Below are 24284 nucleotides of genomic sequence, written 5' to 3' on the forward strand. Positions count from 1 at the left end.
CCCTTCATGTAATTGGAGTCAACAAAATATCCAGAAAAAACACTTTAAAACTATTTATTGTACCATTATATCTTCTAAGAAAACAAAGCCAATTTTTAGGTATAATTTATACCTAAATGTGTCTGTTGTTGGTAGATGACGTTTGATATAGGGGGACCCTAAGATTATTATTAATTTTATATGGTAAGTTAATATTTAATTTGAAGGCTATAAAAGACTTTTGGGTGTGTTTTAAGGACATAAAAGTTGGGGGGCAGCTAGAGGACAGCCTCTACAGCAAGGGGGCAGTTGCCCCCCTGTAGAACCCTTCATATGCTATATTACTCAATATGGTTTCTTGACCTTTGTCCAAGGGTCAACTTGGACAAAGGTCAAGGTCAACGCTAACACCGTTTCCTGGGGTCATAAAATTGACATGGGGAGTAACTGCCTCAGTGCTTCAGTTGGTAAATAATCTGTTTGTGCTTGCAGTGTGGTCGAACATACTCAGTAATTGTGGACAAACCTGATTTCTTAACGACTTAAAACAATGATAATCAGTGCTTGCTTAATGAAAGTAATTTACTGTTTATTGATGGAAATTCCAAAAAAAAAAAAATAATAGTGAAGCACTGGACTACTTCCCACATGCTTTTCTTTTTGAGCTGCCGAGCAGGCCGTGTCTCATCTGCACCATTGAACGTACCCAAGGGTTTATGAAATCTACATCAGTGTCTGCATGTGTGAAAGTGCAACGGGAACACAATGATCCATTTGTGAAGTTTGCCACGTGACACCTAGAAGTCAAAGACAAATGTAATGACAGGAAATGAGCTGTGTGACATTGTCGCAGCAGAATCCGGATATTAAAGCTGGAAATGGAACTTCTGGGTGTCAAGGAGAGCAAAGGACTCCGAAACAGTGTCTAAATCAACCAATTTTCCCTGGATGAATAATGTCAATGTGATGAATTCATTATTTCTGCAAGAATTCATGCTGAATGTGAGTGCCTACCATGATACACAGGCCCCACTGTGGCCATTCAATACCCCTGTTCCAAAAAATTACTGTCACAGTGACATGACGCCAAGCTGCCTCTCAGGGGATTTTGGCCTCAAGGATGTGATGAGCCAGGAAAAAATAAACGGCACACAGCCCCAGGCGGAGAAAATGATGAGTTTGCTGTAATATCATCCAGGAGCGGTGCCCCCAGCGTGATACTCAAATACTTATATATGGCGAGACAGACAAAAGAAAGAAGAATTTCAGACGAGATACGAATTCAACACCGAACAAAAGTCACAAAAAGCCAGCGTGTCAGTCGGATATTTTATTAGTGCCTTACCAACAAGCTTTGAAGGAATTTTTCCCTCAGGCTTCTGAATCCACGTCCACAGTATGAATAATAGCTTTGTTTGGGCGACTGCATTATTTATTCATTCATTCATGTATTATTTACACCTTTAGTTTTATTATATGACCTTGTGAGGAATAATTACTTCGGATCTTAAAACCAAATCTAGTTTTCCAGCAAATCTTACCAGCAGAAAAAAGAACTGTTCAATTCTGCACTTATCATAATGCCAGGTACGGACTCTGGATTGAGTTCAACATTTTATTTCTGTTTATTGTTATGTGTTGTTTTTCCTTCTTGTTGGTTAGGGTTATTTTGTTTTCCATGATTTTCCTCTCTGGTTTGGTTGTTTTATTGATAATTTGTCATCACAGCTGATGTTAATTCCCTGAGTTTCAGATTTCCTGCGCTCCTGTGTTTCCAGTGTCTGTGTTTCTCTGTTAGATGTTAGTTACTGTTTTATTTTGATAGTCTCTCCTTTTGTGAGTTTCACTTGTGTGTTCCGGTTTTTTCGCATCTCCGATTAGTCTTGTGTTTTTAAATCCTCCCTCTGTTGTGTTCTTTGTCGTGTTGTATTGTTGGTACTCGGTTCTTCTCCTCTCGTGTGTCTTCATGTTTGGAGTTTTTTACTAGATTTCAAAAATAAAGATCTGTTTATTTCACGAGTCTACATCTGGATCCGCCGCCACACATAATACAACAATTCTTAATGTCAGTAACTCAACAAAAAATAAAAAGGTTTTGTTAAATGTTCCTGAATATTTATTTCAACAATACCAAAAAACCTCAAAAGTTAATTTAAAGACATGGCAGATTTTCAGTTAACACACCAACATTTCCACACAATGGATGAAACATTACATTTTAATTCATCTTGTCACCTCTGATGGCAACTCTTTAACTAACCCACATTCACACAGTGCTGCCGTTCACACATCAAAAATGTGCTTACTCTTACTTAATCTGCTTACTTCAACTGAACCTCCTCCTTTTTCAGATTTATTCACATTTATTCAAAGAAAATAGACAAAAATATGCACATGTGGAATTTACTGTACAGATAAATAGTCTTCACAGTGTGCATTTCAGAGTCTTTCTGTATAGTGATTAATGACATATGAAATGGTAATTAGTGTACTTTATGAGACGTCTCAAATAGTCTTTTTTCAGGTTTCAGACCAAACCCCCCCCCCCAAAATAAATAAATAATCTCATTTTACAACACAAAGTTAACAATTTTTCACGATCCAGGCAACAGCTAGTCTTTAACCAAGAAATAGGAAAAAATTATCATGTCCTCCAACTTTTGTCTATGCTGACCAGAAAATACGTCAAAACTGGACAAATTCACACAAATCGCTGTCAAATTTTGTGTTATAGTCTGTGGGATTTGTGGCTTTAATTTTTCCCTTTTGGACAGGTTTTCAGCTGTTCTGTGTTTGATTCCAGTTTTTCTTTGCTTTATTATTCCAAGTATATTAGTTTGACTTCTTGGTCCTTAAGCAGAAAAGGCTGCTGTCGTCAGGCATTCTTTGGCTTTGTTGAACTTCCTCTGTTGATGCCCTTCTGTTTGTTACCTGGAGTTTTTAGATGCCGAGTGACTTTTGCTTGTGACCAGAGATGGGCAGTAACATATTAACGAGTAAAGTAAGTAAAGTAAAGTAACGAGTAAAGAGGTGACAATAGAGTTGAGAGTCACGGGACTTAGTGCTGCGGAATCTTTGATTTTATTCATTTTTTGCTGTTTTACTTGCATCTATCTGGAAAAAAGAGTGTAAACACAAAACATTATTTTTGTTTTATATGTTGGAATACGCAGAAAATAGGTTTAAATGTTAAACAAATTTCTTCAAGTCAAAGTCTGTTGCATATAATTTCATTTTTGTCTGATGCAATGTGCATAAAGCCAAAAGATTAAAACTAATAAAAAAGTTTTAAAATCAGACTTTTTCATTTGATTACATTTTATATGATGAATTATGCAGAAAAAATAGAATTGGGCTGAAAGGTCTAGTGCTTTATTACGTTTTTTAAAAAGTAACTAAGTAATAAAGTAACTCATTACTTTTGAAAATAAGTAATCAGTAAAGTAACAGGATTACATTCCTGGAGAAGTTTTTTTTAACTAATTACTATTTTCAAGTAACTTGACCAACACTGCTTGTGACCTATTAATATTTTGTTTGTCTACTTTGTCTGACGCTGGGTCCTAATTCTGCAAAATATCACATTTTGGGCAAATTCCTCCTCACTTTACCGTCATCAAACCATTAGTCTGAAGTCCATTACACGAAGAGTGCGTTGCAAAAAAACAATGGAAAAATGTTCAGATCCAAACGTGTGGCGTAATGTATATAGCATGTCGAATATGTTGCGTTTTTGCTGAAAATTTGTCCTACAAAAAAAACGTACAGTGAAAAACAGAAGTCAACATCAAGCAATGATGAGCCGACCCTTTTCTAAAGAAGAAAAGGAAGAGACTCAATTTGGTTAAATCCACGTCTTACAAGAAGGCAGCAGCAGGGAGAATTTCATGGTTTGATCCAGGAGTTGAAGTTGTATCACCACCACTTTCGTACATTTCGAGCTCTTGTTGGCAGAGTTGAAACTGTGGAGGCAGAGAAATAATATCAATGAGCTGAATGACCCAGAGCAGCGACTAGCTTTGTGTCTGAGGTAAAATAGTATTATTTTACTGCTTGTGTATTCAGGACCAGTGTGTGTACTGAGCTACGGCGCATTTGTCGCCAAATGCAGCGGTGGGATTCGTCAGATCTGTTTATTGGGATCTGAAAAGTCTACACACCAATGTCAAAACAAATGTGGCAAATTCCCCACATTATCTGGATGTTACAGCAACCTTAACAGTGGTTACTGATTGTTGTCTATGACATACTTACTGCATAAACACAGTTTCTACAGTTCATCTCGTGGTCGCGTTTCCTGCAGCCAGTATCTGTAGACAGCCACGGGATCTACATTCCAGTGCTTGTGGAAGGAGATGGCGTGCTGCGTGGAGATCATTTCCTCGGAGTAGTCATCTGGTCGGGCCTGGAATATCAAGGACAAGTGGTTTGTCTGTCTGTGCATGTGCCCCGCACGCCTATCCACAGAACAAGGATATCTGTATTACCTCAAAGAACCATCAGTAAACACATAATCATAAGATAAACTATAGTTAACAGGCAGAAAACACAAGAATAAAATTCAAAAAGCCCCACCAGGTTAATTACAAAGCTGCAAGCTTCTGGGACAAAATGATTAATGTCTCAATTATTTTTCTATGTGGCAAACAGATTGTTTCTCTCGGGTTGCGAGGTTCAGCACTCTGTTAGGAAAGCAGAACCACATGGCATTCTCTGTGTCTCTCTAAATGACCTTCATTTAAACAAGGCAAACAGGAAGCGAGTATCACACAGAGCATCATCTGGTCCTAAGTAAAGGTTAATGTCGCCATTAACACTTTGGGCAATTTGGGCTCATTTAAGTGGCGTCTCTGTGCATTTAATCAAGGTGTGAGTCGCTTTGCAAAAGCAAGAAAACAAAGACAGAAATGGTTTGAAAGGCTCTTCTTCTATTCCCCTACCCACACATCTTAAACTTTAGCACTTTGGATTTATTTTTACTAAACAGCCTCATGTTAAATTGGTGCTACAGTAAATGAAAACATTACAATAGATTTTAAGTTCATAAGCAGCTGCTCTTAAAAGAACGATTCCTATTTAAGTCAAGCAAATATTTACTGTTTAATTAAAACTTCATGCTTTACATCTGTCACACGTTTTCTGTGTTCAGCTGACCTGCTTAAACAGACCAAATTAATTTATGCATTGCTTGTTTCCCAGGAAGTTTTTACAACTCTCATAAAAATAATAAAAACAACATCATCAAGAGAGCTGTTCACCGTGACAAGAACACGTGCGTGTGTGCGTTGCTCTCTACCTGGTGGAAAAGTGGACTGTGTGTAATGGGAACACCGAGCGTAGTGAAGCACCTGCCCAGCACCATGTCATCAGGAGCATCATCGCTGTAGCAACCACAACTACTGGAAAGCAGCCTGGACACCGCCGTCCTGCTGAGCACCATCCTTCACACACACACACACACACACACACACACACACACACACACACACAGATCCCTGTAGCGCTCCCTCTGTTGTGTTCTTACTATGTAGGCATATTAGGTATGTATACATTAACCCCTCCAAAAACTATTTTTATTTTAGTCATCAGTTAAAGATTTTCAACAAGAACAAATGTGCAAAAAACATTTGACTGGATTACATAATGCACCGAAGAATGTGGTTATATTATTATCAGTATTTAATTCAAAGCTGACATTAAAACTGCAAGGAAAGCCAAAGGTTTTGGGACAAACCCCGTGTAAGAAGCATAGAGTTTGTATTGCAACATTTATTTTTGCTTTATTGCAACACTGGTAAATCCTCACACAGCCTAACAGCTTTAACTCCCCTTTGCTATGGTCTGGCTCTTTTAATGCAAATTGAGACAAAAGCCAATGGAGAAGTACAATGTAACAGAAAAAAAAATTACTGGTTCCAGCTAATATGGGCCTTGATGTCTGTATTGCCATGCCTTGCTTGTATCTGATTGTAGCTATGTAATAGCTAAGGTACAACTATTGCCTCTAATGTTAAATAAAGAAAAATCAGTAATGTTCAAATTTTCACACAAGGTTTTGCATGTTTTGGCTCAACAATCAGTAGCACCGACAACCCAAAAATATTATCTGACCCAACAGCCTCACCCCCCTCCTCCGGTGGTGTAGCTGTATCCCTTCTGGATCAAGCCATAGCCATATCTTTCCCCCAGGCTCACTGCTTCCTTTGGGTCATAGCAACGCAGCAACTGTCTCAACCGGGGTAAACTGTTGGTGGACCAAGAGACAGAAAGTTTGCATAGCATACATAGTACCTACATGCCTACAATAAAATATTAGTTATGTCCATGTCTCATCTCCAGTCCCCTTTTCCCTCTCTATGTTTTTACAGTGTCCGTGTTCCTCGTCAGTCCGTCACATTAAGTCCACATCTACGTCTGTCGTGTGTTTCATGTCTACGTGTTCTGTCGTCAGGCTCGCATTGCCATGTCTGCGTCCTGTTATGTTTCCTGTTTTATTTTGAAGAGGTCTGTCCCATGTTCATTGAGTTTAGTTTCCCTCTCCGTGTCGCGTCATTATGTTCATTCCAATTAGCTGTGTTCCACGTGTGTTTCCTTTCTCCTCGTCTGCCTCGTATGTATTTATGTAGTCTGCTGTCATGCATTCATTGTCAGGTCGTCTGTTGTTTCAAGCCATGTTTCCGGGTTTCATGTATTCATGTCCTGGTTTGCTCATGTCAAAGTTTTTCATGTTCTATTTTAGTTTACCCAGTTTAGGTTAATGTTTAGTTTTGCATCAGTTTGCCTTGCCCTTTGTCTGTACCTTTTCATCAGCCTTATTAAACAGCTCGCCTTTTGTTAAATCAAATTACGTTCCATGTTCCATTGTGTCTGCGTTTGGGTCCACTATTCAAAGGCCACGCAGTCTGCAGTCTCAACCAGACTGTGACATCGTGGAAGTTAATCTTAGTAACAACAAGTAACAACATTATGATTTAAGGTTCAATTGAAAGGCAGCAACCCAAACAGAAATGTTTTCTATGCTACAGTCTACATATACACTATAAATAGAAAAAAGTACTGGGCCAGTTTTTTGCTCATGCCGGAGGATGTTTGGAGCTCTGCAGTTATTGAATGAGACCACAGCGTTCGATGAGTCTGCACTGTAACTTTACGTGGTTTCTGCTACTTCACGGCTGAGCTGCTGTGGTTCCTGATTACTTCCATTTTGCAATAATAGTATTTACAGTTGATTGTGGATTACCTAAGAGGCAAGAAATGCCCCACAATGACTTTTTTCAACTGTGGCATCCTATTTTAAGGTGTGACGCTCAAATCCAGTGTGCATGGCTATGTTTGATTTTATACAACAGTGTAAATTATACTAAAAACAGTTGAATTGAAACATTAGAAATTGTGGCCATATGTTCAGGATAGGAGGATATACAAGATTAGCATTGGAGACTTTTTTGCAAACTTCACTACAATACTTCTTTTTTTTTGCATTTCATATTAAATATGCAGATTAGAATAAAAAAGTATATTATAAACCTTTTTATAAACAACTTTCATGATTATAGTTACTGGCTGACTGGCTGTAGCTTTTTATTTCATTCATAACATTGTATTGTGATATATCAATGTGTGGTTAAACTTAAAACTATTAATTTATGTGTGTGTTAAATAAAGAGAAAAAATATTTTCCAGCTTACCTGATGAGAGTATCATCATCAACGATGAGCAGCCAATCGGCTTTCGGCACAGCTTTGCTTAAAAACCGCCTCAAGATTGCAAACGTCTTCCCACAGTGTCCTTTAGGGGAATAAAATATACAGAAGAAAATGTGAAAAAGATTCAACATCACATTCAATAACAGCTCGAGCTGATTTGTTTTGGTTGATAATCATGTCAAGGTCATGACCTTTGGGGGAGCTGTCCTCTCTTAGTGCACTTGTTAATGTTGTGTTTCAATAAAATGGAAGAAAATGTTTACAAAATGATAAACAATGGGGAGAACAACACTTTACTAGAAGGGAAAAAGGAAGAATGAGCAAAAGCTCCTGCATGTGTGAAATGACAAAGTACAGCCAAGAAAAGGTTGTGGATATGAGATATGAGGAATAGATGGATGTGCAACTCCCTTCCATGTGAATGGACTTCAAGTAAAGCACAAAGGGGAATCTCAGACAAGAGTGATATCATTACAGAGATAAAACTGGCGTCTGTGCCTTTTTCACAGAAGCTCTGTTTAGTATTTTTTGCTCGAGCGCCTATTATGACAAAGATTAGGTGACATACACACTTCTTTTCACCACTAACAGCCAGTTAACTGATTAAATCAGACTGTCTTTTGATTTGTCTGCTCATACACTGACTGTGGTGAACTTCAAATGTGTAAGGACAGGAAATATGGAGCTCGACACTTCAGTCCTCAGGAAAGGAGCTATTACATCCTGTGATTAGAAAGCTGTGCAGAGGTGAGCCAGGGACCAAGAGCTTTAAATTCTCCTTCATTAACTTTAACACTTGCAGCTTTTATGCCTGCAATTCAGGGCAACATTGTGCTCCAGTATTCCCAAATGTGTTCCATGTTTCACTGAGCATGATCAGACGACACTTGCATAAATGCCGATACAAATCAGGCACAATGTTAGCCATATTTCTCAGCATACCAGCATCTCCTAAATAGTACGAAACATAAAGTGCATTTTTGGCTTATGACCAACTCTGCCTTTCTTATTGTCATGTAGCTAGTTTCATGATGACTTTATTAATGCATATTCTGGAGTGTCTACACAATCTGACTAGTCTTCCCAACAATTTTAAGCTACAAATGATCTTCATCTGACCTCTGGCAGTGGACACATCACTGCTTGTTCTGTTAGACCTCAGCGCAGCATTCAATACCAATGACCCCAATATGTGACCACAGAGATTAGAACACAACATAGATTCATAGCTATCTGAAAGATTCCAATTTGTTCATGTAAATGGGGAGTTTTCCTAAAACCCAAAAGCCACTATACACTATATTGCTATTATTTATTTACTTGTCTGCTGTCACATGCATATGAACTTGACATCCCATTCTTAATCCATAGGGTTTACTATGATACCGTCCCACTCTTTGCAGATATAACAGCTTTAACACTTCTGGGAAGGCTTTTCACAAAGTTTAAAAGTTTGTTTATTGGACTTTAAGTGATGTACAGTTGTGTTCAAAATAATAGCAGTCCAATGTGACTAACCAGAGTTGTGGTAAATGGCCTGTATTAGCGCTTTACTAGTCCCTATGGACTCCAAAGCGCTTTACATGTTAGTCATCCACCCATTCACACACTGGTGATGGCAAGCTACATTGTAGCCACAGCCACCCTGGGGCGCACTGACAGAGGCGAGGCTGCTGGACACTGGCGCCACCAGGCCCTTTGACCACCACCAGTAGGCAACGGGTGAAGCGTCTTGCCCAAGGACACAACGACCAAGACTGTCAGTTCGAGCCGAGCCACGATCTTTTTGGTAGAAATTGTATTATTACATGGCAAATAATTTACCAGTAGGTGTAGTAGAGTCAGAGAGACCAACAGACCCAACATTCATGATATGAATGCACCTGAGTCTGTTTTAAGAGAAGTGAAAGGGGCATGTTCAAAATAATAGCAGTGTGGAGTCCAATCAGTAAGGTCATTCATTATGTGAAGAAACAGGTGTCATTCACATAGAACTTATTTAAGCATGAAGCCAGCACGTGTTGTACGTGCAATTCTCTCTGAAAACCTGAGAAAGATGGGTCGTGCCAGACATTGTTCAGAAGAACACCATGCTTTAATCAAAACGTTGATTGTAGAGGGGGAAACATATAAAGAAGTGCAGAAAATGATAGGCCGCTCAGCTAAAATGATATTCAATGCTTTAAAATGCAAAGCCAAACCAGAGAGACGTGGAAGAAAACTGAAGACTACCATCTGAAAGGAATGAACAATAGCCAGGAGGGCAAAGACTCAGTCAATGATCAGCTCCAGGAAGATCAGAGTAGAGCAGGGCTATAAAACCAAAAATATTTATCATGATAAACATTTGAAAATTTGCAATAACGATATAACTGACAATATAATTGACACTAGACAAAATACTTTACAACTCCACAACTTTATTAGTGCAAAAAAAAACCCCCATAAATGTATTTTCACATAAACAAGCAGCTGTTTTCTATGTGCATTAAAGTTACATAAAAATTTAACAGTGCAAATGCAAATTCCTTGCTGACAGTTTAACCAAAAGGCATTTCCAGTGGAAATTGGCCAACATATCCTTAGTATAACCATGTATAATGGCCACAAAACCTAAAAAGAGGTTATACACACACAATACGGTGCATCACATGATTGTTGGGGTTTCATTCTAATATTGTAGGCTCTTTACTTTACAGTATAAACCTCCTTGAGGTGACTGTTGTGAATTGATGCTGTATGAATAAAATGTAATTGAATATTCTGATCTGTATCCAGCAGTTATCAGTAAAAATTGCTGCTGCTAATGAACTTACCCCTCTCAGTATTGGGCACTCCCAAACTGACTGTTGGTATGGAGGCATCAGTAACATCGCTATAATACTCTAAAAACCCAGCATCTTTCTCCCAGGTCGCCTTCACCACTGGTACTGTGGAAATGAATGGGGAAAGATAACCAAACCTGCAACAACATTAAGCCTTTACCACTGAGCTGTAGACACATACAAACAGATATATATACAGTAGCTATGACTAGTGAAGCACTGATTGATGGCAGGCAAGGCTTCTATTTAATTATTAGACTATAATTTATAGTCTTTAGTCTTTAGACATGACACAAAAAACCTACAAAGTAATAACTACAAATTAAAATATAGACTTAAAAGTGATCCATGGTAAGTGGGACTCATCTTACCTTAATTTATTCTGAAACACATCCACTAATTATTCACTTGTACAGAGCATCAGTGCAGTGGATAATTGCACAAATTATTACAAATACAAAAACTGTAATATACTGAAATATATTGTTATATCTGAGTTGCATTGTTATTATTCCTGTGTGTCTCAATCATTTGTTTTTAAAATGATCACAGTGGACAAAATGTTGTAAAAGTATAATTATTAAAGGCAATGAAGTACAGTCATTAAAAAAGGTATTCCCTCTTTTAATGTTTTAAATCTCAGAACACGATGAAAAAATAAATAAATAAATTCGATATTTGCCTGGTCTCAAAATTAATAAGAGAACCTCAGATGAATAAGACATAAACACAAAAACTAAACTAAAAGAGAAACTATGTACAAATCGTGATTCTATGACTCGCAGAACCACTTTTAGTAACTATAATTTAAATTTTGCTGTATGACTTTAAAAGATTCTGAGATTGTTGTGGGTAATTTTTGCTCCACTTTTCCCACTTATTTAATTTTCAGGCAGTAAAACTTTATTTGTTGGACACACCATCTGACTCTAGAGTGTTTGGGTATACAGAGAAGTTCACTGTCAGCTCAGTGGGCCTAATTTATAACCAGTGCATACACACAAACCTGTGCGTAAATGTGTGTAAACATTTCACACAAAACGATCAGTGATTTATCAATTTATTGGTTACCTGAAACTGTTCGCACTTTACGAGCCACATATTACCACAGCGAGTGTATCGATATTCAGCCAGAGCATCGCTCAGGTTTTTTTCCTCCTTCATTTACTTGTTTGTTTAAACCCGTCATAACTCTTGTGAATTCCTGCGCTTCCTTCTCCGACACTTTTATTTAAGTTTCTTCAGGAAACTTTCTCATGTTTCTTTTTTACATTAGTTTGGCAAACCAGTCTCTTTACTTACACCTCAGTCTCTATTGTCTCGATGCATGCTCAATTATCCAGGCGAGTAAATCCCAAAAGGCTGATTCGTAGTTGATGACGTAGCGTTTTCAGTGGGAGAAACGTTTCGTCACTCATCCAAGTGACTTCTTCAGTCTCAGCTGACTGCAGGTTTCCCCAACTTTATAAACAGTACATTTTCACAATAACTGAATGAACGATGGACTGTTACGTGAAAAGTGAAAGACCATCCCTGAATCGAGGAGGAGGCCTAAGGTTAAATCTGTCATTGCAGCCATGCCCCAACTCTTTGTGAATGGTACTCATGGCCATTGATCAGTGGCTATTGACCAATGTTCATGACAATTTCCATATTAATGATCAAGGAACTCCCAGCCCATTGTTCATTCAGTGGCTGAGTGACGAAACATTTCTCCCACTGAAAATGCTACATCCAGATGAACAGAATCAACCTTTTGGGACTCAATCTCTATTACATGATGTAAGCATACGGTATGCAAATTGCGGGCGACAAACAAGAAGCCTGCAGTTGCAGCCTGCAACACGTGTAGTGTGGTAAGAACAAAATTGGCCATTGCGCACATGTAATGAATCTGTTAGTGAATCTTCATGCAACCACATTTCTTGTGAACTAGGTAAGAATAAGAACGATTCCATGCACATTAATGAATGAGGCCTACTGTTCTATAAGTCTTGTGGTTTGTTCAGATGCCACTTTGCAAACCTAAGTCACAGCACCATGTTCTTTTTAGAGAAAAGAGCAATTCTGCACAAGCCGTGCTTGTTAAATGCAACAATGTTAAAAGCAGTACAATTATAAAAAGAGTGAACATGTTAACTGAAGCCATGTTATAAAGTCGCTCATACTGCAGTTAATCAAGCGCATTTGATTATTAGCACTTTACCCTTTTAATTTGATGGAAGCATTAAATAAATAAATACATAAAGACACAGAGAGCAACATGCAGAACCTATAAAAGACCAGATGTTTTCTTTAGTTTCACTGATATGTAAATCCTTAAAATTGAAACACAATGTGCTTTTTTACATGACAATTCGCTGACAGGCACATTTACGCCAGAGGAATATTTAAGTATACTTATACTTTAAGGTACTTTCTATTATTTGAGATAGCTAGAGCTGTAGCTAGAAGATATATTTTAGAAAACCAAATGTATTGAATGTTAAATAATTAATTTAGATTAACAAATTTTGAATTAGTATCGATGTGCTTACTGAAATGATGGATCTTGTTACCTACTTACACCTCAAGTAAGTAGGTAACAAGTAGGTACAAGTATTGTTAATTTGTCCGAAATTGTACACACACCTCGATCTGAGTGGAACTTTTGGCAAGTTTTCACAGCAACAAATACATCATTCTTCGACACTGGATGCCCCTAAAATAAGAGAGAAAGAGAAAAAGTGTCTGCCTTCATTGGGGGGAAAAAAACAGTGTAGCCATCAATGGGTAAAAAAATGTGTTTCATATCAGCAATACATGTAATGTCTACATAATATCGCATATGCTCAACTCGTCTTATGTTTCAGATGTATAAAAATCATGTAGCAGAGATTTATACTCGATCTGTTCAAATAGTTTTAAAGCATTCAATGCAGGTAGCTGTGCACTTGATTTCCATTGAACCTTCAGATTAAATCAGCTCACTTTCTCACAGAACTTTTCTGTTTGCATTCCCGTACAGCAGACTTTGGCAGTGGCATAAAGGGCTGACTTCAGTCTAACTAATATGGACAGTTCAGCTGTAATTTGTTGTGACTTAAAGTGATGGATTACTGCACACTGGAAAAATGTCTAACGCGTTTAGCCAGTTTTTCCTGTGCTCATATTCGACAATTTAAACTAAATAAGAGGAATATCTCAAGATTTCATTGAGTTTGGTGGGTAAAGTATTATTGCCAAGATGTTAGCGATAATAAAACACAGTCTTGCCGCATACGTGAGTCAAAAATAACTATTGTTGACTTAGAAAAAAAATCTACAGGTAGCTGTCATAACAAATTTGGTTTTACACCAAAGTTCACACAAAATGAGAAGAACTGAAATGCAAGTTATATCTAGAATAACTAGACAGAGTGAAGCTGTTACATACGCAGTCGGGCAGGTAGGTTGTAAACGCGGTAGCACAGCCATCTCTCGGCTTTGTGCAAAACTCTGGAACTGCTGTCAGCTTTGGGCCATGTCCTTCCTCCCAAATAAACAAAGCAATCTAGAAAAACAGAACATGCATGAAGACAAATTCAAAGGTTAAAGTGTTTTGTCACTATATTCAAATTGGTAATGGTAAACTTGACAAAAAAGTGAAAAGGCGCAAAAAAAAAAAAGTTAAATAAGGAAACAGTAAAGATAAATTCCAGTCTGGTCTCAGATATTAAAAACAGCTAATCCAAGTCCTTTAAACTTTAAACATGTTTTTACTTCCATTACTTTCTTTGTCAGCATTGTTTGGTCTGACCTGGAAGACTGTGACATTGTGTTAACACACACCTGAATGCTCAGAGCAGCAAACTACCAAAACTTCTGCTTTTTTAAAGGTGCTCAAACTTGCTGATGATTATAAAATAAAGTGCATTTCAGCTGCACCTGGTTGCTACTTACCCTCTTAATTCCTATGGAAGCAGTAGGGGTGTACTTAAGTTTTTCACAGGACTGTAAATGCTAACTGCTCCAGTGATGTGTTAAAAAATAATGAACGATCTACCAAAGCTGCAGATCGAAAGCTATGGGGAGGAAATGCTGTTATAATGTACTTTAGCTCAGATCGTAGACTGAAAGACACTGATTTCAATATTCACAGAAGTTGTAAAAGCACAAAGTTGAACTGAACCAGTTTTTGTTTGGTTATAATTGATTTAAACGCTCCAAGAAAGTGACAAAGTACCTCATGCTTCAGGTCGATTGTAAAATCTGACTTAAGATTCTCAGAATGTATCCGCTCTGTGAGTCTGAAACACATGAAAGTTGAAGAAAGAAGGTAACAAAGCACAGCAGAAACGAGCAGGTTCCCATATTGTATAATGAAATTAACAACAATGACTGAAAGTTACTCAGTTATTAAGGGCCTGCAACAAATCCTAATATAAAATATATAAGATGTATTTTACACTGTGAGTGAAGCAACAGGTAATGGTTAAGATTGCAGCTGACAACTTTTTTCTTAGTGGGACAAAAATAAGTGCTGCATTAAAAGTCATTCTGGGAACATTTCTTTTTTAAACGATTTATTTTTAGCAGCGCCTTTCCTTTCTCATCTTTTCTTTTTTGTTTTTGTTACTGTAAACTGTCTCCCTCACTCTTGTAGGTCCTTATTTTTATTGGCTGAATTTAGCTTAGTCTTTACAATTAACAGATGTCTTATTAGAAAGCTTATAAAGGTCTGCTAAATGTGTAAAAGAAGAGAGGAGAGCAACACAGGGACTCACTTTAATCTTTACGCTCACCTCTTGAGCAGCGGCGCACTGAGAGCCCAGCCTGCTGTGGTGTCAGGGTAACTGAAGGAACTGGGGTCCTCAGAGAAGGCATAGTGGTGAATGATGGAGGCCTCGTTGTCATGGAGACGCTTACCCAAAAACCACTCCTGTATTGCAAAAAGATCACCATGATCATCATTTTATGCATAGCAATCGAGTGGACAGTCACTACTGTTATTGAGGTGCTTGTGTATGTGTGTGTGTGTGTGTGTCTCACCTCTTGAGCTTGATATCTGTTGAGGACCTCCAGCAGAGCAGACAGTGTCACTTTGGTTTCCTCCTCTATGAAGAACAACCAGGAAGCTGAATGTCCATATTTGACAAAGAGCCTGAGAAGATTGACAACTTAACAATGCCAAACCATCAATGTTAAATAAACTGGCATGCAACTTAATTTTAATAAGTTACTCATCTTCATTTGAGTGCTCAACACTCACCGAGGAAGTGCAGGGAGGATACTCCAGTCCCCTTCATACTGTGACAGCTCATGGAGAAGAACAACCACTGGAACTCCCTGCATGACACATAAGAGCAGAATCATCCTGCAGTCACATGAAAAACACACAGCTGAACCCCTACAGAAGCATTTTAATGATTCATTTATGATGATTTCAGTTTCTCTGCATAAGCATCTGTTTGCCTGAGTATTTGTTATGTCCCCACTATGTCCCATAGTTTACTAGTACGGATAGTACCAATACATCATATAACATATTTCACATACATACGATGACCATAGTCTTACAACAGACAAACACACAAAACACCAGAACTACAAAGGTGTTAATAAATGCAAATGTGGACTAAATTTCTATTTCAAACACCTAAACTTTAATGAATGCAGATTTAAATCAATCAAGAACAATACGTTGAAGCCCATTGCTTTGTTATATTAGCTAGCATTTTTCTTTAAAACATAGTGATTCATCAGTACTGTATGTCAACTTCAAACTTATGTTACAGAATGGATATTTAAACTTTTTATTTATTTATTGGAAAAGTTCTAGTGACGTACGTGCAGTTCTGTTGGAGTCGTTTTTGGATGTTTCTCTGATATATTTACCTTAAATGTTATTTTTTGAGTTTTTTTCCTGAGTTCAAGATTTGGTTTTGTTTTGTGTCTCATTTGTTTCTTACTTTGGCTCTTTTGTAATGCTTGTAAGATTCCTATTTTTCCTTTGTATATCCTCCAGCAGTCTGTTTGTATTCTACGTTCTTCTTCTCTGGTTGAGTCTTATCTTTATCTTTTGTTATCCCTTTCCGTTTCCAGAGCTGTGTCCTTGTGTCGGTCTGGTCTCTGCATCCTGCGTCTGTATTTGTGTCAAGCTGGTGTTTCTGTTCCCACGTTCTGTTCCTTCTTCTTCTTTTATTCTGGTGTCTGTTCTTCTTCTTGTATCTTGTGCCTAATTCTACTTCCTCTGTCTTGTCATCTGTAATTAGTCCCAGCTGGGCTCACCTGTTCCCTCGCCTCTCGTTATCCTGTGTGTATCTTGCTAATTTTGAGTTTTTTGCATCTTGCGCACAGTTTTCACAAGCTCAGTAATAAAGCTGCCTTTTATTTTATCCCTCATTCCTGAGTCCTGCCTGCCAAAATGTTTCATGAGATTAAAATGTAACTCAAATTCCACCATCTGGGAACACAGACATCTGAAATATGACAAGAGGCACAACTTGACCTGAACAGAGGTAACAGCAAGTTCCATTTATAGGTTTTGACAGGATTTGAGTGCAATAAAATGGCTTTCCAAAAGTGTTTGGGACATTCCAGTCACTTTATGGGATTTGCCAGTTTTATTCCATGCTTCAAAAGAGCCATAGTAGAGAATTTGGGGGAGCTACCATGTGATGTCAGTCAATTTCAACAACCAAAAGAAGCTGCTTCTTATTCAAATTCATAAACTGGTTCTGGTTTTGATTTTACTGAACTCCTAACATCTGTTCTAGCTTTGGTAGAGTGCCATCAAGACTACATTATGTAGTAAATCCTTAAGTATTTAATCTGCATCCATTTTTCAAATTAAAAAAAGTTAGTATGGTTTCAATTAAAATCATAATCAACACTTTATTTCTGATAATTAAAACAATTTTAGATAAAAAAAAATGCTTTTTTCTCCCTAAATCACAGTTACGTCAAGTGTGCAAATTGATTTATGCAAGTAGAACGGCTGCTACAAAACATGACCTATGACCAAAATAAAATGCTTCACTCTGTTGTAAATTTATGTTTGACCACACGGATGTTCTTTGGCAGTATATTGAATAAAGCCATTATCTGATGTTCCATTTACAAAGCTTGGTTTGATGATTCCCCCTCTCCTTCATTTTGTACAATCACACAATGCTGGCTTCAGACTGAAAGAGCATATGACAGCGCTAACCACCTCCTCATTTCACTCTTGACTAAAACAGGACACAACACTTTTCCAAAACTGTTATAAAGGTCACTCAGACATGTTGCTCTATGTACAAGTGGGCTGTGTGTTTTAGTAAAGAACCTTCTCACTTGTAAGTTGAAGCGCTGTTTTCTGGTGAATTAAAACCTGAGATGCTATTGATGATATTTCAGTGACATTATGACCACCACCATTAATTACTGCAGAAAAAAAGCCTGCAAGAGAGTTAAACAACAAGCTGGCAGGACATCAGAGTCAGCATTTAAACCGTGCCGTCAGTGAAAATCAACATCAGCAGAAAAGTCACCTTAAACAAGGATTACGCAACAGCTTTAAGGTCTTTATGCTGCAATAAGCATCAAATCAAAAGCTTTCAGTTCCAATCACACCCTTCCAGCTTTTGTGAAGAAATGACATTATATCCATGAAAATTCATCAGATTAACAAGATTCCTACAAGCATGGTGCTGCACCCATATCCGTCAAACAGTCTCATTTCCAACTACTTTCACCGAACCTTAGACGAAACATTATAGAGATGCACAAAGCTTGAAAAGCCTTTCTAAGGACCTGTGTGTTCTCCCACCTACGGAACGTCTACAAAAGGCAGATGGTTTTTGTAGACAGCACATGGAGACAAAGAATAGGTAGAGCTAGTTTGGACCTGCGCAGCTGAGGGATAGCACATATATACTGGACAAAGACATTAAAGATAGAGGTGCCAAGCAGTAGGAAAAGAGGAAGGCCACAAAGAAGATTCATTGATGTAGTGAAGGAGGCCAGAGATAGAGACTTTATTAATGCCGCACTGAGGAAATTCACTTGTTAAAGCAGCACAAAGGCCAAATGTCTTACAGCCAATTTAGAATCACCAATCAACCTGGGAGGAAGCCAGAGTACCAGGAGCGAGGGAAAGGATAACATGTTTAAATGTTACATAGAATGGCTCCAGCCAATCACAATGCTGGAACTCCTTTAGTTTTTGCCAAAAACTAAAAGTAAAGCATATTTTTCTGGGGTTTTTAAACATTGTTTTAATTAGTAACTCACCAACATTCATCGCCCTTTTCTATTTTACGCGTTCACTACAGTTTTCGATCACCACCTGCTCTTTAAAAAAAGGGTGAAAGTGAAGATTTTACGATTTAGCTTTGGAAATCTTTTCACAGAGCCCCTGCTGCTTGAATTTTTTTGCCATTTCCTGCAATCAGGCAGTTTTTCCTCAATTTAAACTGCAGGTAAAGAGAAAACATCATCATATTTCACAGTACCAATTCATCTCAAAGGAAAATAAACATCTACATCTACTGCACCCCATCACATCCATAAACCGGTCATCTCATTTCACTGGTAACAAATTACTTTTGAGAGACACCCTGCAGGCAGGTACCATTAAACGCTTACTGCATGAAAACAGTGAGCCTGGCTTCCTTCAGAGGCTCTGTGGAAAGGAGGACATCTATTGGTGCCATCTTAATACCACAACAAAGCATAAATCAGTTTTAACATTTTTTGACACCTAATAAAAGCTAAAGTACTTAAAGGATTGCTGTCCTGTCCTGCTGGCACAGTAAAGTGCAATCATAAAACAGGCTTAAGAATCAGCCATAAAAATCCACCATAGAAACTAAAGTAGCTCACTTATGGGCTTTAAACTAAGCAAGCGTGGAGGTGGCTTTATGTTTTTGTCCATTAACATCAGTGATGCTTATCAATACAAAAACAAACTGAGAAATAAATTGTATTCTAATTAGACAAAATTCACCCATTAAAGCTTTAAAATTATGGTGTAAAGAGTAAATGACCGCCTATGGCAGCAATAACCTCCAAATTGTGTTTCAATTATCTGCGGATTAGACCTGCACGATGCTCAGGAGGACTGTTGCGTTTTACAGAACTGCTTAAGCTCACCCATAATGGAGTCAATACATCAGCATCTGCAGTTGAATGAGGTCTGTGTGTGTGTTTAGGTTTACTTTGTTTGGAGTAATTGTCCACCTGAATCACCAAGGCCCAGAAACAGCAAAGCAGCCCTAAATGATGATGCTCTCTCTGCTGTACTGCATCAACGTGACGGTGTTTTCATGCTGGTATGCTGGCGTCTCTTTATGCCATGTGCGGTAATGTGTTTTTTCCACCTTGTTTGCCTTTTTTGTTAAAATACACTATTGCAATTTTTAATTAGAGGTTGACCTGGAGATTTTCAAGACAAGTTTATGTAAGAACCTGCCCCCAAATTTCAAAACAAGCATCTAACTAGGTGAAAACTCTTGTAATCTTTTAAACTGACTTGAGTAATAGTTCTCCAGCTTTTCTTTCTTTGGACATTGGCTGCTTTTTCACACATTTTCAATGCAGACCTTGTACCTGACCATTTTCACAGGAATGTTTGTTTCTTCTTGTCGAGTCATTCAATACTGCACACAAGCATAAAAAAGCACCCAAGTGAAGGGATGTAACAGTTTTGTGTCTATACATAACAAACAACTTTTGACAATTTGATCCATCCACTGTTCACTGAAGTGGAAGGGTGGCTGCCAAGAAGCCATTTTTAAAGAAAGGAAACAGGGAGAAAAGGCTGAGGTGTGGCAAATTATGCAAACCTGACCTGAAAATCAGTGGCGACAGATCTGATGGGGTGATGAATCCAAATTTTAAAATCACTTAATTAATTAATTAATTAGGTAAATGATTTCATGAATCACCAAACATCCAAAGAACAGCTTTCTATGTCTTTTAAGAAGCCTGGAGAACTATTCCTGTAGACTACTTAAAGAAATTACAAGAAAGCTTGGCTAAGAGAGTTCAGGCTGGAGGTTTTTTTTAGCCTGTCTTGATGTCTGGCAGCTTTTGCAATCAGAATCAGGATTTAAATGAACTGTTGTGCCAAACATATTTGATTTTCCAAGACGAGCTCTGGAGTCTTTAGGCCCCCTTTTGTTTGTGTTTGTCTTTTCTTTCTTTCTTTATTCATTTCTACTATTACTCACATGAGTGCATGTCTAATACAGCACTGCCAGAGTTGACAGGCACAAGAAAAAGAGCAAGAAAAAAAGGGAGGGGAAATAGATGAAATGAAAAGGACAAGAGGACAGAGCACAAGTGAAAAAGCATGATGGGCCTCCAAGTGCTGCACCTGTAAGAATAAACATACAAAAAAATAGCACCTGGATGGATGGATACACAAACTAACAATTTTGGTAATAACGGCCCCATCAGACAGAGAAAGACCCAGGAGACCCAGGCATCTGCTGCTCCCACAGAGTACTGAAGAGCCGAGACCACATCTCAATGACAACTGTGTGCACATAGCAGCAGAGGAAGGAAGTGGGCCCCAGATGGAGCCCTTAGAGCCAAAGAGCAAGGCCCCCAGAGACGGCAGGCAGCCCATGCCACCAAAGACAAAAACAGGGCCTCAGATGCCTGAGAACTGCCCAACTCTCAGCAGAGCCCCCAACTGCACTGAAGAGGCCACCCTGGACCACAACCTCCAAAGGAGTGGACCAACAAGTACGCCAAAACATCAAGCCATGCACCCTGGAACCAAAAGTACTTACATCCCGGGGGAGGGGCAAGGCCACCCTCCTCAACCATGTCCCACAGGGGCCAAGGGTCACCCAGGCTGAGCCATACATAAACACACCTACACATATACACAGACACACACAGACCACTCACACACACACACACAATGACACAAGGACACACAACCATCACTATCAACCCCCCTGTGAACAGATGTGACCCCGAACCAATCGGGCTGTGTTAAAGAATAAAAATGGTCGTATCAAATATTGACTTTCAAGCTCATTAGAATCATACAATCTCTGTTTTTGACTTATCTACTGCATCTCCATGTATGCTCGCACATGTTTCAATAAATCACTTGTAGAGAAATGTAAGCATAAGAAAAAAACCCATCTTGGCTGTCAAACTCATTCTGCACTGGGAAGATGGTTGATACAGGATGATGGCATGGAGATTCATTTCTCTCTGAAGTCGGCTGCTGCTGATTTTCAGTAACATCAGGAAGTTAGTTCCTTTAGAATACGAGCCAAGAGCCCAAAAAACTGAAGAAAGCCACAACATCTGATACCAGCTCAAGATGGCTGATGGTTGATGAGAGCTTTTGTAACGGGAGATAGCCTTTGTCTTCACTGCCCCTCTTAGAAACTCATCCAAGAGGCTTCTTCTGTAGTTCTAACACCTGCAGAAACCTCTTGGATGAGCATTGACATCTTCACAAGCTTAAAGAAGTCCAGTCGTCTTCTTTTTAATCTTCTAAGAGGTTCCAATCAAAGCAAGCACTCTGACCATCACACTGTCATGAGTAGAGCCTGCTTATAGCGCCTCATTACTTCACCTTATGATTGCAAATGAAGATTATAACAAAGTATGGCAGATGTTACCTGCCCAAGTCGCGCTGCCTGCTGCAGAATCTCCACTTTCCTTTGACCACTGCGACGGGCATGGTAGGAGTTCCTCTGGCTCTGGATCACTATCACTACGTCCTCCAGCTCTGTGAAAAGACATGCATGGAATATGTATCCTGATGACTGGTTAAGAAAACAAAGAGGAAGCGCTAATCTGATCCTTTCACGTTCGAATTTAAACTCATCTACAATATTTCAAAGTAAGCTCTTAGCCCTCCTTAAATTAGATTTCATTATTGTAATGAGTTTCTCATTCCTGTGAAAATTTCAGGCCACACGTAAAAAAAGAGTGATATGACAGACACATTATTATAAGATGCGCTATAGAACTTGTTTATTTCCCAAATAGTTGTATAAAATGTTAGATCGCCCTCTCACTCACCGACAGAGTGTTTCCTGCGCTCTGCTGCCTGTGGACAGTCAGAGAGATTGACAAAAACACATTGCTGAGACACATGGCGAAGCATTAATTTACAACAAGAAACTAAAAAGCAGCACTTACATGATCAGGCCCCGTGTGTTTGTCTCCGGCAAAGACGTCTTGGTATGGAAAGAAAAGACAACTTAACAATTATTTGTGAGCAGACAAAATATATCTTTTTTTGATTTTTCAGTTTAAATCAAACCAGTACCTACACTCAATGGCCACTTCATTAGGTACACCTGTTCAACTGTTTATCCGCATAAATATCCAGTCAGCAGGTCATGTCAGAGGTCAGAGGAGAATGGCCAGACTGCTTTGAGCTGATAGAAAGGTAACGGTAACTTACGTAACCTGTTACTATCGAGGTATGCACAAGAGCTTTTCTGAACACACAACCTTGAAGCAGATGGGCGGCAGCAGGAGAAGACCGCACCGAGTGACACTGTTGTCAGCTAAGAACAAGAAACACGGGCTCAGTAAAACTAGACAAGAGAAGATTAGAAAACTGTTGCCTAGTTTGACGGGTCTTGATTTTTACTATCACATTTGGATGATAGTTGTATACAACTAAACTAAAACGACTTAATTTCTTAATTTTCTTAATCCTCTACCTGTCCTACACAGGGAAGACGATTTAATTGTTTAACAAAAGAGAACAATTATAAAGTGTAGAAATTATCAGCATGTATCAGCATGTTTTTTAAGACACCTTCAGCTTCATTTGCAGCCCCCCACGCTTCGGCAGACCTGTCAGCAACCACAGCGGACGATAACGATACCTGCGCATTAGTACCATTTCCTCTTTTGATTTTAAAAATAAAACCATGCACTATATCTCTCACTTTCTTTAGAAAGACAAAAACAGAACAAATGTCATTATGACTTTAAGTTAAAATTTTACAAGGTTAAAAATGACCTTGGTTCATAATTTTTAATGCAGAGTTAAACAACGTTATATTTCACTAATTTCAAAGAACAACTGAAAGCCACTTCCGGCTGCTGACACAGTGTGTCCAGCTTTGTGTGGCGGGTAAGCTAACTGCACCCCTGCCTCGGATCTGCAGACGTTTCACTTCACTTACCGAGACAAATGAGAAGCACAGCGACCAGTCTGCATCCGTAAAAAACATCACGGTGTGACATGACTCCTAGTGCTACTGGTTCAATCACCGTGTTTCCATGGCGAACTGGAGAAATCGGTTTGCTACATCTCTGTACCGGAGGCGTGAGCTTTCGTGTAGTGGCAGTTAGTGCGGAGCTGTAGCGACCTCTAGCGGACAGCAAATGAGTAGTTTGGTTTTCGAAGTCCGGTATTGGATCGGTTTGTTACAGAATCGGGATATAAATAATTTTCTCTGGTCACAGTAAAAAGGAATTCAACCTAAATTCTTGTACTATTCATGCCAATAAAGGTATCTTCTAGATTCACGGAAAAAAAAGGTATGCCCTCCTAAAATGTACGATTTACTTACAAAAAATCAGCAGGTTTTAAAATGAGGTAAATACACATTCAGATTAACAACAGCAGATGGTATATTACACTGTATTATTATTTTTATTATTACCATTATTATTATTATCATCCTAGGACATCACATTTTGGGGTATTTAGACCAAAATACTAAATTTTGCTCTACAAGGGCCTGATATCCACTTAGGAGGACATTACTGCTACTGTTCTATCAAAATTTTAAATGAATATCCTCATTTGTGGCTCTTATTTTTTTAGAAA

The 24284-nt window shown here is 38.5% G+C and overlaps 1 protein-coding gene and 1 long non-coding RNA gene across 6 annotated transcripts; both read right to left on the reverse strand.

Annotated features, from left to right (window-relative positions):
- Window positions 1-1296: 1296 nt before the first annotated feature.
- Window positions 1297-23834, reverse strand: b3glctb (beta 3-glucosyltransferase b). Of its 5 annotated transcripts, XR_014876324.1 has the most exons (17): window positions 23635-23834; window positions 22631-22668; window positions 22511-22538; window positions 22105-22214; window positions 15741-15817; window positions 15521-15632; window positions 15274-15410; window positions 14715-14778; window positions 13926-14042; window positions 13142-13211; window positions 10502-10615; window positions 7668-7767; window positions 6104-6223; window positions 5276-5420; window positions 4234-4384; window positions 3841-3941; window positions 1297-3728 (listed from the first exon to the last, which is right to left on the reverse strand). XR_014876324.1 is itself a non-coding variant. In XM_085173811.1 (16 exons), the coding sequence occupies exons 1-15, from the start codon at window positions 23693-23695 to the stop codon at window positions 4250-4252; spliced, it is 1428 nt and encodes a 475-aa protein (XP_085029937.1). In that variant the 5' UTR covers window positions 23696-23834; the 3' UTR covers window positions 1297-3941; window positions 4234-4249. The 5 variants fall into 5 exon arrangements, 4 of the variants coding, with proteins under 4 accessions (XP_085029937.1, XP_085029939.1, XP_085029938.1 ...); XM_085173811.1 differs by having other exon boundaries at window positions 1297-3941; XM_085173813.1 differs by lacking the exon at window positions 23635-23834 and adding an exon at window positions 22765-23624 and having other exon boundaries at window positions 1297-3941; window positions 15521-15648.
- Window positions 18715-22093, reverse strand: LOC146509985 (uncharacterized). Its single transcript, XR_014876326.1, has 2 exons — window positions 21783-22093; window positions 18715-21532 (listed from the first exon to the last, which is right to left on the reverse strand). It is a non-coding gene; the product is annotated as an uncharacterized LOC146509985 (long non-coding RNA).
- Window positions 23835-24284: the final 450 nt, after the last annotated feature.

Source organism: Neolamprologus multifasciatus, chromosome 10, assembly GCF_963576455.1.
Source record: "Neolamprologus multifasciatus chromosome 10, fNeoMul1.2, whole genome shotgun sequence".
Classification (NCBI taxonomy): Eukaryota; Metazoa; Chordata; class Actinopteri; order Cichliformes; family Cichlidae; genus Neolamprologus; species Neolamprologus multifasciatus.